Raw genomic sequence first — 17,747 nt, forward strand, 5'->3', positions numbered from 1 at the left:
GCACATTAGGATATATTCAGCAATATTTTAGGCGACGCGACGTCATCAATCTTTTAGGGGGGATGAGCAAATACATTTTGATCAAAAATTTAGCATACTTATGATAACTTTAAAACATCTCAAAGATTTCAAAGGATTCGGTTTTGGAGTTCCTGATTAAATCAATAAAATAAATTCACGCATTCATTGCTTTTTTGTGTCACCTGTTTAAACAAATTTAAAAATATGAATGCAGTGATAAATCACAAGTATAGACTGATCATATTTTGCACATTTTAGATAGGATTTACCCGGCAAAATTTTGAGATGACGTCATCAATTTCTTAAGGATAAGCAAATATATTTTGAATAAAAATTTATTATGCTTACCATAAAACATCTGTAAGATCCCAAAGCATTTAGTTTGGCAGATTCAAAATTAAATTGCAAAATATTGTTTTATAATTTTGATTTTTTCCAAAAATCTTGACGTTTTGGGTAAAAACTTAACACAGAGTCATAAACTACATGTATAGAACTACGTTATTTTATACAATTTAAAACCCATTTACTATATACAATTTTGAAGTGACGTTATCACATTATTGGTGGCGATAATCTAACTAGACAAATTTTGACAACAATCGGCCCAGTACTTTCGGAGATTATTCGTCTGATAAAAATCAGGACGACAGACGGACGGACGCAAACGGGAGACCTATTTCTTCGTAGGAGTCATGAAACGTCGAGACATAACTTTTTTGTAGCTGTAATAATGAATACGATTTCGCGCATGCTTAATAGCTCACCCTGTATTTTTAACTCATAAACTACACATTTCATGGAATATTTCCGCTTTGAATTTTAATATGGTATTTATATAACAGTTGCATTTACATTTTACATAATTTACACATTAACAAACAATTAAAGAGATTTCTGTGCAGTTTAATGGCAATCAGGAAACGTGAGTATTTAAAGAGTTAGATAGAAGTCAGAACATACTACACACCAATTAGTTATTCTGTTCCGTTTTAAAATTTACGATTTACGTTGTTTCGACTGAAATTATAATTAAGATTTAAAACTGCAGAAATTATACTTAACGAAACGGAGTTTAATGTAAGCGTTCACAACAGAAAATTACGAATTTGTTTGGGACCAATCGAAAATTACGTTTCCCCTCAATCCAAACTGCCGGATATTGACGCAAAATTGCTAATAAATTTCTTGTCAAACTTTTCATCAATATTTGTGCAAATTAAATTACAATCTCGTTAAAAACCGAACGCACGCCCAAGATATTCTTTTCGGCTCGGTGCTTACCAAAACTGTTTGATACAAGTTTGGCACAGCACGTGAGTATAATTTGATTCTGAACACTTCTATGTAATGATTGTTGTCTAACTTAAATTCTAATTACATACCAAGTCTAAGTAGACTGATTGGGAATGAGGTTTTACTCTGCAAACAGCATTAGAAAATATGACAAATTTCTATTATCATATCTGTTACGTAAATTGTTTAGTACCGTATCACATCGGCAAATTCTATTTATTTGTAAAATTGCGTAATCTAGCACTGCACCTAATCCAGTTATGATACATCGTCATCATAACAAATCTCTACTACTATAATATTTAGATAAGCGGGGTATTTTTGGATATTTATTTAATCGTCAATCGACTTATCATTATTGATAATATATTGCAACGGTGTTTTCCACCGACCGATTTCCAGCAGGTGCGATTATCAGTGAGATATTTAAAATAACGTTCGCAGCGATCAGTAGTATTTTTAATCGAAAAATGGTTCTCCCGACACGTTCATAACGACGTCTCCAATCGATAAACTCGTAACACCCTACGCCACTGGCGCCCATTTCCCGACAGTTGACCTCGTTGCTTTTTAAATAACGATTTAAAAACACTGACTCACACTTTGGCTAAATTTCAGAACTTGACATTAATAAGATAATAGGTGCATTTCTGTCACTACTCGCTCCGGATCTATCCAACGAGATCCAAAAAAAAGAACTAAACCAGGACTTTTATTTTTGGGAATTAATGACCATTAACTGGGTTCCCTAATTTCGTCCCGAACGCTCGTTAAAACTTTTTCCTTTCGACACGACAAACAAGAAAGACGATTTTGTCCTGGAAATTCAATATTTGCGAAAAATAACTACGTTTATGGCATTGCAGTCGGAAGTTGCGAATTCATAAATGAGATCACTCCTCTTTCATACGTATTATTAAATTCCAGGGATCAGGGTTCTGACGAAATTGTGATTTTTAAATAAGTTTCGGGATGTTTCTCGACGTTGTTGCATTATATATGAATTTTTATGTAAAAGCGAATCTCGGACCGTGATCGTTATTAAAAATTTATTAAAAAAGAGATAGTATCAAGATTTCGGCTGTGTGGCACAGACTTGTCATTTTTGAGGTTATGGTCACCGCAAGCGCCACCTGTTTTCGCAAATTATAAAAATAAACTGCTCTTTCACTTTTATTGTGTTTACACGATGACCTCCTTTTGCTTGCAGCACAGCATAAACCGGCGACGTTTAAATAACAGTAATTTAAAAATTGATTGCGATTTAACAAATTGTTAACTAATTAGTACGGAACAAATTATTTATCTACAGACGCTTACTTAATAAGCACCTTAATTAAAACTGGTAGCTGTAATAATAACCCCTGTTGCTACGTGTAACCTTAAAATAAGAAAAATTGGATAAATACACTATAATTAGCCACGGATAATACAGTTCTGAATAAAGAACAAAAAAACGACATATAATTTACAAAAGAAGATCCATATAAGCTACTACTAATAAACAAATTAAATATTAGTTTTATGTAATGGATAAGTTGTTAATCTAACAATTCCATGTCATTTAACTATTGCTTATCATGATTTTTTACACAAATTCTTTATTTTCTAACAAGGGAGTAGCTTGTGACAAAATTTGAAGTATTGCCTGAAACAATTTTTTCACTAATTGCTTATGTATGGAAGTTATCTGTTAACGTAAAATAAATCTTAATCGCTATCATTCAGGTTCAAAATACACATATTTCGAGAATTTTATTTATAGAAAGCGGTCGCTAAAATTCAAAGCAAATAAATGTTATTTGTATAAAATATATATTTCCTGTTGAGTTCACCAGATGTAAAACATAATCCAAAATATCTCTCTTATAAAGCGCTTTAACAAAGTTGTTCAATATATAATACAATATAAAAATACCACTCAAAAGAAATAAATCAATGAAAAACTTTGAAATTTTTACTTTCCTAACATTGCATTAAGCAATCCAGTCTTAATGAATACCGAAAACAAAGTTTGCAGTTTGTACATCCCTGACAAACATGAAATATAAATAGTGTCTGCGCAAATAATTGACAATTAATTAACGAATAGAATCCTTCGAATTTAAAAACAGGCAGCCAGAAAATTTTTTTATCGAAATTACGAAAATTCACAAACAATTCGATTTAATTATATTATGGCAGACCCGAAGATCAAAATATGTACACTTTTGGTGGAATATTAATACCTAGTCAGATTTCAACCATTAAAAAATATTTTGAGGGAGATAGGTAGACAAGAATATCTTGTAGTGTTTTACCAGTAGCGATAAACCTCAAACGTCTAGTAACACCTAAACCCCTTCTACAAAAAACATGTTTTCTATTATTGTGAACAGTTACGCATATTTTAAATACTTTCCAGGAATTATTTTTCTTTTTGTTTTCTTTTAACGACTGTTTAATGAACAAGCACTTTAATCAATCACGAAAAAGTGCCACTTTACTGCATGAGGTAATAAAATTTTTATTACATTCCATCATACCTATGAGGCGAATAAACAGAAATCAATTCACAAATTTTTATTGGCTATTATGGCCGCAACTATCTTGATTAAAAACACAAATACTAGCTGAAATTTGTCACTTTCATACTTTTTAAATACTTTATATGCAGTAGCAACTACATGAAATAATAGCATTTAAAATCACATGTAACTTGTCTTAACCGTCTTGAATTGAGAATAGCAAATAAGGTCCTTTGTTCTTATCGTCACTATACTATTGTCAAGTTTTTCAATTGAAAAAAATTGGTCGAAAGTAATTTCGAAAGAACTTCCCTCACCCCTGAACTACAACCCAACAAATTGCGCTCCTTTCAAATATTATGAAAAAAATTTGCACTTTTTGTTTTTTATAACCTACATGAAGCTAAAATCAGTGGCAGACACTCCTGCAGCTTTTTTGGACTTGAATTTTTCAATTCTTCAATTTTTAATTTATTTGTTTCTTGAGTTTCGCGATTTGCAATTTTTTGAATTCTCAACTTTACATTTTTCAATTTTTCTACTTAAAATTTCACGAGTTTTCAATTTTTTATTTTTCAATTTTTCGATTCTGTAATTTTTCATTTCTTCAAATTTTCGTCTGGGGTTTTCTATTTTCTTTTTTTTTCCAATTTTCCCGTTTTTCAATTATTGGATTTTAAAACTTTTTCATTTATTCAATTTCTCGATGTTTCAATATTATCTTTATCGTTTCCTTTGTATTGGGTTCTCCAATTTTTCGATTCGATTCATTTTTCCTTGTTTCCAATTTATTGATTCATTAATTTTTTTTCGATTTTTAACTTTCTCGATTTTTAGTTTTTCAATATTTCAATTTTGCATCTCTTCAGTTCTTCCATTTGCAATTTTTCGATTTTGTTATTTTTCTTTTCTTCAGTTTTTAGATTTTTCAATTTTTCGATTTGTAATTTTTCGATTTTTCAAAAATTTTCCAAAAAAATGGTTAAAATTGCTTCAATCGACGGAAAATTGTAGATACTCTTCCGCCAGTTACGAAATATGTTCCAATAAACACGAAAAGTGAATTCAAAATGTTCAAAAAAGTTGAAAAAAAAACGGCTAAAATGGGTTCAATCGACTGAAAATCAGTCGCAAACGGTATGTATATAATCTTCCGCCAAGTACGAATCTGAAATCGCGGTCACGACATCTGTTCCAATCAATAAGAAAAGTGAATTCAAACTTTTCAAAAATTTTCCCAAAAATTTGTTAAAATTGCTTCAATGGACCAAAAATGGAGTCAAATTGTAAAAAAACTTCCAGCAGTGACAAATCTGAAATCGTCGTTCCCATGAACATGAAAAGTAAATACAAAATTTTCTAAAATTTCCAAAAAAAAACCGGTTAAAATGTGTTCAATCGACCGAAAATTGGTGTCAAATTGTAGATAATCTTTCGCCAATTACAAATCCGATATCGCCGTCACGATATCTGTTCCAATAAGCACCCAAAGTGAAATCAAAATTTCCAAAAATAAAAAAAAATGCCTAAAATGAGTTCAATCGACTGAAAATCGGCGTCAAACTGTATATAGTCTTCCACCAGTTACGAATCTGAAATCGCTGTCACGATATCTGTTCCAATAAACAAGAAAAGTGAATTCAAAATGTTCAAAAAATTTCCAAAAAACTAGTTAAAATTGGTTCAATCGACCGAAAATTGGAGTCAAATTGTAGATAATCTGCCGCCAGTTACAAATCCGAAATCTCTGTTACGATATATGTTCCAATAAACAAGAAAAGTGAACTCAAAATTTTCAAAAATTTTCCAAAAGAATGCTTAAAATTTATTCAATCGACCGAAAATTGGAGTCAAATTGTAGGTAAACTTCCCCCAGTTACAAATCTAAAATCGCCGTTACGATATCTACTCCAATAAACACGAAAAGTCAACTCAAAATTTTCAAAAATTTTCGAAAAAAATGGTTTGTTCAATCGACCGAAAATTGTTATCAAATTGTAGATAATCTTCCGCCAGTTACAAATCTGAACACACAATGAAAAGTGAAATCATTATATCCAAAAAATTTTCAAAAAATTGGCTACAATGGGTTCAATCGATAGAAAATTTGTGTCAAACTGCATATAATCTTTTGCCAGTTAACAAATATTAAATCTTCGTAACGATATATGTTCCAATAAACACGAAAAATTAATACATTTTCAAAAACTTTCCAAAAAAAAAAGATTAAATTTGCTTCAATCGACCGAAAATTGGTGTCAAATTATAGATAATCATCCACCAATGTGATATCTGTTCCAATAAACACGAAAAGTGAAATCAAAATTTCCAAAAATTTTCCAAAAAAAATTGAACGTTTAGCGAAGAAACTGAAAGCGGATTCGCATACTACAAATACTCAAATAATATTCAAAAATCATTTTAAAATACGGTTCCTTGAGATGAGGTGATCAAATTGTTGGTGGAGACAATTAGTCAAATTTTGTATATGATATATCTAACATACATATAAAATTTGACAACAATCGGTCCCGCAGTTTCGGAGGATACGTGCCTAACAAAAATTGATAAAGACAGGCGGAAACGGGAGACTACTTTCAATCAATTTTTATCAATAAATTTAAAAAATCAAAATAAAAAAAATAAAAATTTAATCAATAAAGTAAAAAACCAATAATTTTTAAGTCATTCTGCATAAACAATTGTAAATAAGGTGTCACCACAACCATACAGATCGAAATATCAAAACATGCAGTGGATTGTTTGTTAAGGTTTACATTGATACAAACGCATTATTCTAAAAAAAGAAAATTCAGAAAAGGCAGCGGAAACGGCCGATAGTCACAATTTACGACGATTTCCGCTTGTTTGAGAGCTTGTTAATTTTCTGAATGCAAAAAAATATTTCTTAGCATTCTGTAATAAAAAAAGGTATTTTCTGAATATAAAAAAAATTGGCCTAAGAATATTTACACCCCCTTAAAAACCAACAAATTTAGTTTTTTTTTGAAAAATTATAAAATTAAAATAATCCTTATAATTTAAAACAAACATGTATCGACTGCGTAAGCAGTACATTCCGTGGTATTATTTATTTAAAGACCCGCTTTACTACGAAAAATGTTACATAATAATTGTAATACAAACAAATTCAAGGTAAATTCATAAAGCACAAATACAAGAGTTTGTTATTTAACAACGAAAGATATGAAGCCGATGTTAATTACTTATACTGTGTTTGTATCCCTCCGATATTTTTATCATTTTTGGATTAACAGAATCACTACAACCCAACGAAGATTCAGCAATGAAGTTTTACAACAAGAGCAAATTAAAAACCGCACTGGTACAAAAACGAAAAACAGTTATACACGACGACTGCATAAAACTGCATCGAAAACAAATCGCTCTCCGTCCGACTAATACGGATAAATCAAGCACCAAAATGGGAGATACCCCAGATAAATCGTAGGCATGCATAAATTATCATTCACTGTTCAAGGATTACTGCTTGTTACCATTAAATATTATTAAAAGACTACACTGGTCATTGTTTACGGCGAACATTAGCCACAATGCTGGTGTTAATTACCGGATTTAAAGAGGCTCGCAATCTTCTGAAAGCGACATAGATGAATCATTTACAGAATGCCAGAAACGTCAAAATTTTTTAGATATTAATGCCATCAACTAGCTGCACTCACTCAGTTCAATAATTGCATGATCTGCAATATGCACAGCTTTTAATATAACAATTAAATTTGCAAAATAGTGTGTTCGAGTTTAATTGGTTCAATTAAAATTTATTGTCAATTTTGTTTTGTTTTAAATAATCCGCAGTCATGGAATCTGGTAATTAAAAGAAGTTAAAAAAATGCATTTTATTCGTACAAAAGAACATTTTCGGTGCTCGTAAAATCGCTGGACTCGATTTCGCGTCGTCCAACCACTCCACACGCATTTTTTTTTTTCAGAAATGAAACAAACAACTATTTTTAGGTTGTTTTAACTGCGAACTTAAAAAATAAAATTTGTGCAACTGCGTTGGATTTGCATTGGTTGTAAAGAAAGCATAGAAAAAATTGCAGGGATGTAAACAGAAAATACGTTTGTTAAATTTTGCAATGTGTACATATTGTAAAAGTTTTTAAATAACTGTGAAAAAATAATTTGTAAGCGATCCACGCCACTCAAATTAACTAACATTGTACCTGAGCTTCCAACCAAGCATGGTAATTAACAACAACTGATAACCGGAGAGCGAACATTATGCACATTTTACGGTTAAATAATTATCTTTGTCGTATTTCTCTTTGTTAAATAATCAATTTCCGCCACCATCCACACATTCGCCACCACCCCAGCGTAACGCCAATTTCACACCCAATCCTTAATTAACCCATCTCGATTCTTACGCAACAACTCTCCCCTTATCCGACCAGATTCAATTACAATTTTTTTCATTATCACTCTCTTTAAGGACCCAAGGCCGCCTATAAATAACACCGGACTCAGTTCTTTACTCGCACAATTAGGCATCCGTCCTTGTTGCATCTATCTTTATCTTTCGTCTGTTTCTCACCTGACGCTCTGTTTGCCGTTGCAGCCCACAGCCGCTATGTCGAACTTGTAATTCCTCCTTTTCTCGCAGTTGAGGACCCTCCGTGCCCTCAATTCGGCGTAGCCGTCCTCTTTCGAGATGATCTCGAACGGTGCTTCGCCGTGGTGTTTATTCACGATGCGAAAACTGCAGACTTGCTCGCCGATCGCTCGTATCGCAGGCGTCACCTCCACGAGGGTTTCGTTCTCTTTGACGAGGCCATGGTAGCCGTTTTCTAAGTTATCCACGTCCAACCGGGGAGCTTGAAAAGAAAATGATTTTGTGAGAACGTTCTATGTATAACAATATTTCTATATTAAAATGTAACGTGATGCTTTGAGAGTCAACATTGATTTGGCCTATAAATCGATATGCTTCCCACGAATAAATTTTATAGGATATGCATAATTTACTTTCATAAATTGACGTTCGCAGATTGTGTCTTGTTTAAGAGTGTTGCATGCGAACTATAAGGTCGGTGAATAATTAATTACCGTGATTGGGTTAATGCAACGTCAGTTTATAGAAAGAAATCTACTTCGCACTAATACCGCTATATCCGCTGCTAATTATTTGTAATAAAAAATTCAGCTTAGAAAGAACTCGATTCTCCAGTCGTTGACGGTGCAATAAGCTGTAAGAAGCTCATGTCAAAAGGACTAATGAAACAATTTAGAGCCTCAGATGTTCTAATTTTACGGATAAGAGTTATGGTGTAATATTAGAATGATTGTTCAAAAGGATAACAAGGACACACGGAATATATTAAAGAAGTTCCTTACGTAGTTTCTCAACTTTCTTAGAACATCGACTCCAAAAGTGTGGGTCGCAACCCCCAAAAGAGTTGCGAAAAGTTTTTCAAAATAGGAAAATTGCATTACGTAAACTAAAAATAACCCTAACAGTTGGGCTTGACTTAATACCTTCATTTCTCGTTACAGACTATGGGACTATGTTCTCAAAACCGTTAACAGCTGCTTTTAATATGATTTTTACGTCTTGCCGAATTTTGGGACGAATCCCGTGTTAACCCCGTTTTTAAGTCCGGTCATGGAGCTAACTTTTTCAATTACAGGCCTATAACTATAACAAGAATTTCGGGAAAATTTTTCTGCAATTCTAGTGTCATCTACTCTCACATATCAGAAACGATTTCTACATCTCAACACGGATTTGTAAAGAGAAAATCTACCGTAACAAATTTAACTATAAAAACCAAATACTTATCCAATGTTCTCGATGAACATGGACCGGTTGATTGTCTTTACATGGACTTTTCTAGAGTTCGATACAATAAATGATAATGTTCTTATTGAGAAACTTCCAAATTTTAGATTTATATCACAAATAATGTAACATAAATATTTAATGTAAGCAGATGATTTAAAGATATTCTCGAAAATTGAAGAAATCAGTGTTGTATAGAACTCCAAAACAACCTCCAAAATGTTATCAAATGATCCCCTAGTTTGCTATGTCATACACAAGTAAACTGGAGACTGCAAACTTTTAGTATAATATCTCCAATAATATTTTAAAGAAACTAGGAACTATTCGTGATCTGGGCGTAATCTTTGATACAAAGTTAAATTTCCCCAGACATATAGAAAACATAATCTCACCTGCTTATAAATCCTTAGGATTTGTTATACGAAACACTAAGTGAAACATTCTGTATTATTCTTTTGTAAGTTCGAGTACCTCGCTGTACTGCAACAAGTAAAAGCTGTTTCGGCATTCCTCTTCCAAATTCAAATATTACAAAAATGTCACCACTTTATCAAGCAATCCACAATTATGCAAATATTAAGGAAAAACTTGGCTGCTATCCATTGAATGTTGTTAGATGATACTTATCTGTGTGTGGGCATGCGTGTTTGAGTAGGTATATGTGAATGCATTATCTATATTTAATTGTTTATATTACAATACCTAAATTAACTTATTAATTGAGCTTAGCCTGTTAAGTTATTTCTATTAATAATAACAATAATAATAATGATATAATCATGACTACTTTTCCACAAGTATGTTTCCAAAACTATACAAAAAAAAATCGGGACAGCAGACGGACAGACGAACAGACATACAGACGGAAACGGCAGATCCACTTCTTCGCACTCTAGGGGTCATGAAAGGTCGAGAAAATGTAAAAGTAGAGAGTCGGCCGACGGACTTCATTACAATACTTTCTAATATTTTGCAATTATGGGGCGGAGCCTAATTGGAAAATCGATATTTCCCAATACAAATTTTCCATTTTAAACATGTTTTAAGTTTCATGTTGTGAAAAGAAGTCTACGCATATTAAAACAAAAAAATTAAATGTAAACCCACCCACCCGCCCTATTTCAATTGTGATGATTTTTTTTCATTCGTCCTGAAGCAAGAAAACTCAGTTTTACTGCAAAATACTTATTTCGTTACAAGAAATTAAAATCATGTTTTTAAGAATCGTGTTGTTCAAAGAAAACAACGTATATTAAGAAGAAAAGGCAAAATATAAACCCCGCCCACCCGCCCGATCTCAATTGTGATTACTTTTTTTTATTTTTAGAAACTCAAAACACGTTTAAAATGGTAAATTTTTGTAAGAAAATATGGATTTTGCAATTAGGCTCCGCCCCTTGGTTTACCAACGAATGAAAACTTCATTACTATTTAGATCAGGGCAGTTATGGGTGGGGCTTTGTCTTTGGCTTTAATTTTTTCATAATGTGCATAAGTATCCTTTGAATAACACCATACTCAAAAAAATGTCTTACATCGGAATTTCTTGTAGAGAGAGAAATAATAAAAATTTTGCATTTAAATTCTGCTCCTTTGACTCTCGACGATTATAACAAAATAATCACAATAGAAACAGGGCGGGTGGGCGGGGCTTCATTTTGCCTTTTTTCTTAATACACGTAGTTGTCTTTTCAGAACAAGAAACTTTAAACATGTTTAAAATGGGAAATTCTTGGTAACAAATATCGATCTTGCAGTTAAGCCCCGCCCCTCGATCTGACAACGAATGAAAAATTCATCACAATTGGGAATTGGGATCGGGGCGGGTATGGGTGGAGCCTAATCTTCGGCTTGTTTTTTTCTTAATGTGTATAGATAGTATTCTTTGAACACGATGCTCAAAAACATGTTTGTAATTTCTCGTAGAGAAATAAGGATTTTGCAATTAAGCTCCGTCCCCTTGTCTCACGACGAATAAAAAAAATCATCACAATTGAGATCGGGTGGGTGGGTGGGGATACATTTTGCCGTTTTTTCTTAGTATGTGTAGACTTATTTCAACAACAAGAAACTTAAACCATGCCTAGAATGGTAAATTTTTGTAGTAATCAATTGAAATCCTGCACTTTCCTTCTACAACCCCTTTAAATGCGGCAAAAGTTGAACATCAAAATTACTACCAACGGCAACTTGGCAAGTTTATAAATGACAATTTTCAGCTCTCAAAAAGCAACGTCAGCGGAAACAGCAACTACAACGGTAAGTTTATAAATTCCAATGCTACCGTCATCAAAAAAGATGTTCATGGAATGGTTGACAAAAATCTACGATGAATGTTTTGCAGAGGACATAATTTTGGAAATTTTACGACTGAGGTGCCACTTGGAATCCGCCAGCATTTCCTCCCAAGAAACAGTTCAGTGGACTACATTGGAGCTTTGCAGATACATCATCAAATGAGGCTATTCTGAGTGTATTCCGAGTAAGGACTTTGTCTAAGATTTTTTTAACCATTTGTTTCGGTGGCTTCATGTGAAAGAAGTTTTTCAAAATTGAAATTGATAAGATCGTACTTAAGGTCTACAATTAGCTAAGCGCAACTAATAGTATATTATTAACCAAGGTTGTGAAGACAATCATTCTAGACTGAGCGGAATTAGAACCCAAGACGCGCAGCACTAGTAGAAACCGTAAGACAACAAATTGAAAAAATAAGTTTTAATACATTTTTTGACGTAAACTTAACCTAAATCTTCAACACAAAGAAAACCGTTTATACTTGTCGCTGAATTAATCATTTTATCTCCCACTGTCTGCCAACTACCATGCGTATACTCAAGTGATGTTAGTAGCACAGATTCATTGATTTTTTAAGAAATAATTACATCAAATATTTTATACATAACCTCAATCTTCTTTTTTAACCTTGGTAGTAAAATTGAACTTTACTACCTCTAGTGAAATACTTGTTTTAAATAAAAAAGAATTATTTAAAACTGATTCAGTATCCATCTAATCCATGTAATTAATTACTACCTAAATTCTTTAGGGAAATAATTGCACTTCCAAGAATTCTTGAGCGCATTGGAATGAATTAAATTTATTTTCCCAATTGAACTAGACCATAAATTAGTTTTTTTTTAATAAATGAGAAAATAGGTTCCCGTATTCGGATTTTTCGTTTAAGTACATCAAAAGGTCTGCTTTTTACTGGAAAATGCTTTTCAATACGTTATCCCTCGAAGACAGACTTCTGCGTTCAAGAAGATTTACATAATACAGAAAACATGTCATCACGTATTTTTCTAAAACTGTGAGTCTGGCGCCTTTTTTTACCACTGGCTTTTATTTAAATTATAATATAATATTTGTAACAAAATAATAAATACCCAAATATTCGATATATTGCGCTCAATAGCTAACACCACACAAGTTGCGATGATAGCGGATCGCAAAGCATATTGTCAGAAGAAGGTCTCCTTTGAAAAAAGTTTGGAAACCACCGGTTTATACAAAGACATCTGCTTAGATGAATACCACTATATCCGCTGCTAATTATTCAACGAAAAAAATCAGTTCGCAACCCTGAAGAGGTGCAGTAAACTGTAAATAAATAAAGGAATAACGAAGCAATTTGGAGCCTGTGATGTTGTTCCAGTTTTACGGATTTAGAATTATTTGTACAATGTGTAATGTTAGAATGATTGTTCAACGGTAACAAGGCCACAGGGAAAATTCAGTCAGAAAAGTCGATTACATAGTTTCTTCGATAAATTGTAAAATGTAACTCTGCAAACGTTTTTTAATACAATTATTCTATATCAACATAAAAATAGAGATGGATTAAGCTTAATACGTACACGGTAACATCTTAGTAACAAATAACATTGTATATTTTTGAATAAACATTTATTTGATCACTTTTTAGATGACGTCATGAACCTTTTGGAGGGAATATAAAAACTCTAAAATAACGTTTCCTTAGCAGAATCTTACAAAATAATTCCAAAATATATAAGTATTTACTTCAATAGTTTCGGCGATTATTATTTGTGTAACACAGTCGCGGACAGACAAATGAGGACAAACAGACGGAAACAGGAAATCGACATTTTTGTATCCTACAAATTGCGGAACATCAAGAAAACAGGGAATTGGAAATAGACCATCAGGAAGTTAAAACAGGTTTGAGTGACGGTTTGTTTTGAGTTTCTACTGTTAACAGCTTTGCTTTGTTTAGATTTGGATTTTAAGACGCCGCCGCGTCATTATCTTTCTCATAGGTGCCCGCATCTCTTACAAAACCGTAAGCAAACATTCGTATGTCGGAAAAAATATGTTTGTTAGGTAGCGAGCAGAATTGTTTTTTTTTTCCGTAGGCGGTGGAATCTATTAGTGACACGCGACTATTAAACATATAATATAAGTAAGGATGTTTATAAATATCTGTCACATTATAGCGGTTAATGTTAACAGTTGTCAAATAAAATCTTGGACGTCAGTTAAAATAAAGTGCAGGAAAAAAGACATAATATCCAGTTAAACATATTTAAAGCAAGGCAACCAACGGGAAAAAATGTATTCTCAGCCAATGTTCTGCTACTTCGACTGTTTGTGTATATTTCGAAACAATTCCACAAGCACGTACACATAGCCCAGCATCAGCGGTGACAGATCAAGCTATGCATTTTCGGAGAAGAGGACTAATTAATTAATAAAGCTATAATGGAGAAAAACGGTCTGAATATAATTACACCCACTACTTACCCGGAAATGACCTGCATTCAGGCAAGGCTTCATCATTACGGTTACTAAAACCAAGTAATGATATGCACTGATTAAGAAATAATAAACAAAATCAAGGTGGATTCATAAACCACGTAAGTAAGACAAATTAAAATCTTGTTTTTCTTTACGTTCTATCGCTCATTTGATACATATACATTTTGTAATAGAATCATATAACTTTCTTCTTGATAAATTATTATTAAAAAAAGAACAAAACAAATGTAGATGTACAGAATTTATAACATAAAAATTAACCACGGCTTACAACTCGGAAATTGTCAAAGCTTGTCATTTCCGAGTAATTTAACTACACCTTTCAAAATTAACAAAAGAAAATGATACAGCAGATACAGGGGGAAAAGCGGTGTAATTAACGGAAAATTAAGGTTTTAATTTGCACCACCGAACTCCTTTTTAAATTTTGTCAGCAAATACCCAACTGAATTATATTAAAAATATAAGATAACAATATAGAAATGGTCAAACAGAAACCGAAGATAATTATACAATTTTTCAAACCACTAGCTTTCTGATCGGGCAAGTAATTAATTTGAATGTACAACGGATAATAACATTTCCGTGTTTTCACATTTTCAGAGGAATCTGGTGAGTGATCTCGGTTCGCAATTTTTTCTGTGTATTCTTCAATAAACATCTATTTAATATTTTTTCTGAGATGACGTCATTAACTTTATAGAAAGGATAAGTAAATAAAATGTAATCATGTTAATTATTTCATTATTAGTTATGTGCTAACCAAATTTCAAACATTTTTTACACATTTTATTATTTCCTTATATTTGTCCTACAACTGGAATATTTTGATGTGTCAATTTAGTAGTTATTACTACAACTTAGTTTACTGATGGGTGACAAGAGGCAATACAATAAAAATAGATGAACTCGAGCGACTAACATGACACATCTGGTCGGATTTTCAAATTCTTATCACTGTCTGCATTTTCAAATCTTTCACAATTTTTAAGCTTGAGTAGTTTCTGGGCTACACACTACAAAACTTCTAGTGAAAATTAAAACTTTTTCTCTTCCAAATGTACTTTATACACTCCGAGGAGTAGAGTTTCGACAAACAGACCTCCATCAAGGCGACAAGAACACGTCTGCCAACTTCTGAAAAGTTTACTTTACATATTTCCACACTTCACAAACTCTTCCAATCAATAACTACTCACTTTTAACAAAAACCAACTAAAACAAATTCAACACGAATCATTAACTGTACATTCGCTCTGCAAAGATCAATAGTAGAAACCTTGGAAATATTTACGTTCAACTGTGCAATGGGCTTACAAATGCATTCTAATCAGGTGAAATATGATTTGTACAACGACCAAAACCGCTATTCGTCTCCACGTTATCTTCCTGCGAAAACAACACACAACGGTTGTGTAAAATATAGAAATCCGATGTAACCTACTTCGCCGCAAAACGCTGATTATTAACCAGTCGAATGCACCTTATCAGCATTTCAAAAACACAATGAACTTGTATATTCTATAGAAACTCACGAATGCGCTATGATCCCCTCAAACATAAGAAGAAAACATGTAGGATACATTTTATCAATAAATCCTAAAATCGATTCGCGAGGTCGTGTGTAACGTCCCTTATTCCTTGTTAAGCTCCGTTCCAGTGGGAGTTGAGGAAAAGACACGAGACGAGGGTCCTCGTGTCTACGATATAAGTTTAGAAAGAAAAAAAAAGTTATCTCTGAATAAGGTGGAAATTCTCGAGTGCTTAACTGCTTAAAAATGCGGCAATTGTGAGATATCGCAAGGTGAAGATCTCTTTGTTAGTTTTATTGTCTCTTTTTGTGAAGGGAGTTTCGTGTAGTGATGATAATTGAGTTGAGTTTTTTGTTAGAGGTATGCGATTAAGAGGGCACTAGGGTTATTAACACTGATAAGGGTATACCGTTCTTGGGTTCTTAATTGCTTAGACTTGATTCGGCCGACGAATATTTATTAATAAAATTTAATTAATACGGTCAAATGCAGAAAATTCTGCCGCTGTCAACTCGAAGCAAGTTGCAAGTTTTATTCCACCCAAAACTCTTCCAACTTCTCGTGATTTTTTTTTGTGCTTGAACATATAATATATAAATTTTGATTTACGCATGTAAAAAGAAATACTAATTGACAAATTCAAAATATATCAGTCAGTTTTGCTGTGAAACTTGTTTTACAGATAATTACGTATATTATTTTAGAATAAATTTGGAAAATAGTTTCGTTGGTGTATTACTAAATGAAAATAATGACCAACATTTCCCAATTTACGACGGTACGATGAAATATTTTAAAAAATAATTATAGGCAACAAAAACACTGCAAATTATTGTCAAAATATTACCTCCAGGTCGTAATTACTTTAAAAATAAACAAATGATCAGTTTGATGCAATTAGAATTTATCCGCATTATTAGTTTTACCAGCAATAGCCAAGACAAGCATGCAATAGTCATCAGATTTGTAATTTTCTGCTCTCTTGGCTTTTTACAGTTCGTTGAACACAAAATTGCAGGTTACGCGTTTCCGCATGATCGTTGACAATTTTATTACACAAATAGTTTCCGAAATTATAACATCGACAATTTTAAAATTATCATGAAGATAGTAAAATGCTAATAAAAAAATTGTAATAGCATGCTCACACCAAGTGTCAAAAAATACTCTCTAAACCATTTGTTTTCTGATTATTTCCAAATTCTGTAAGGTTATAAAATTAGGGTATTGTAAGGCTGACAATAGAGTAGTTAATAAGGCAAACCCACAATTATAATTTTTTCGACGGTGTCCGACAAGAGTGGATAAGAAAGCAGGGATAATACGGTGAAATTTGTGACACCGACCTCTCTGAAACTAAACACCGTTTACGACTATCCACTCGAGTTTGGAAAGTATCGCTAAGCAGTGGCGGAGAAATCTGGTTTTTCAGACGTCATGGGGCTGAAACGAACTGAAACGTATGAAAACTAAGTGTGTCTAATTTGCAGCTAACCACGTTGAGTTTATAAAAAAAAAGCAAAAAAAAAAAACACAACATATAAAGACACAGAGTACGTGAGGGAACAAAATAACTGGCATGTACGCCAGCTTATGGAGTACCGGTAAAACCCCTACCGTTTTTTCTAGACTGCTTGCACGTGCGCACAGCCGAAAAGTACACGTAAATGGGGTTTTGCTTGTGCGTCAGTAATATGCTTTTAATAGTTTTTAGAATTACTTACGCAAGACGTATCGAAATAATTAAATAAGTCTACGAATAATGTTGTTACTCCATAA

At 32.7% G+C, this 17,747-nt stretch overlaps 1 protein-coding gene across 1 annotated transcript in view; it reads right to left on the reverse strand.

Moving 5' to 3' along the window:
• Positions 1-17,747, reverse strand: part of LOC135137796 (calsyntenin-1) — a 60,777-nt gene that overhangs the window by 29,974 nt on the left and 13,056 nt on the right. The window contains exon 2 of the mRNA XM_064067531.1: positions 8,407-8,686. Within this exon, the coding sequence (XP_063923601.1) occupies positions 8,407-8,686 (280 nt within the window). The remainder of the gene's footprint in view (positions 1-8,406; positions 8,687-17,747) is intronic.

This window comes from Zophobas morio, unplaced genomic scaffold (genome assembly GCF_036711695.1).
Source record: "Zophobas morio isolate AGI-343-1 ecotype UQ-CSIRO unplaced genomic scaffold, CSIRO_AGI_Zmor_V1 ptg000030l, whole genome shotgun sequence".
Lineage (NCBI taxonomy): Eukaryota > Metazoa > Arthropoda > Insecta > Coleoptera > Tenebrionidae > Zophobas > Zophobas morio.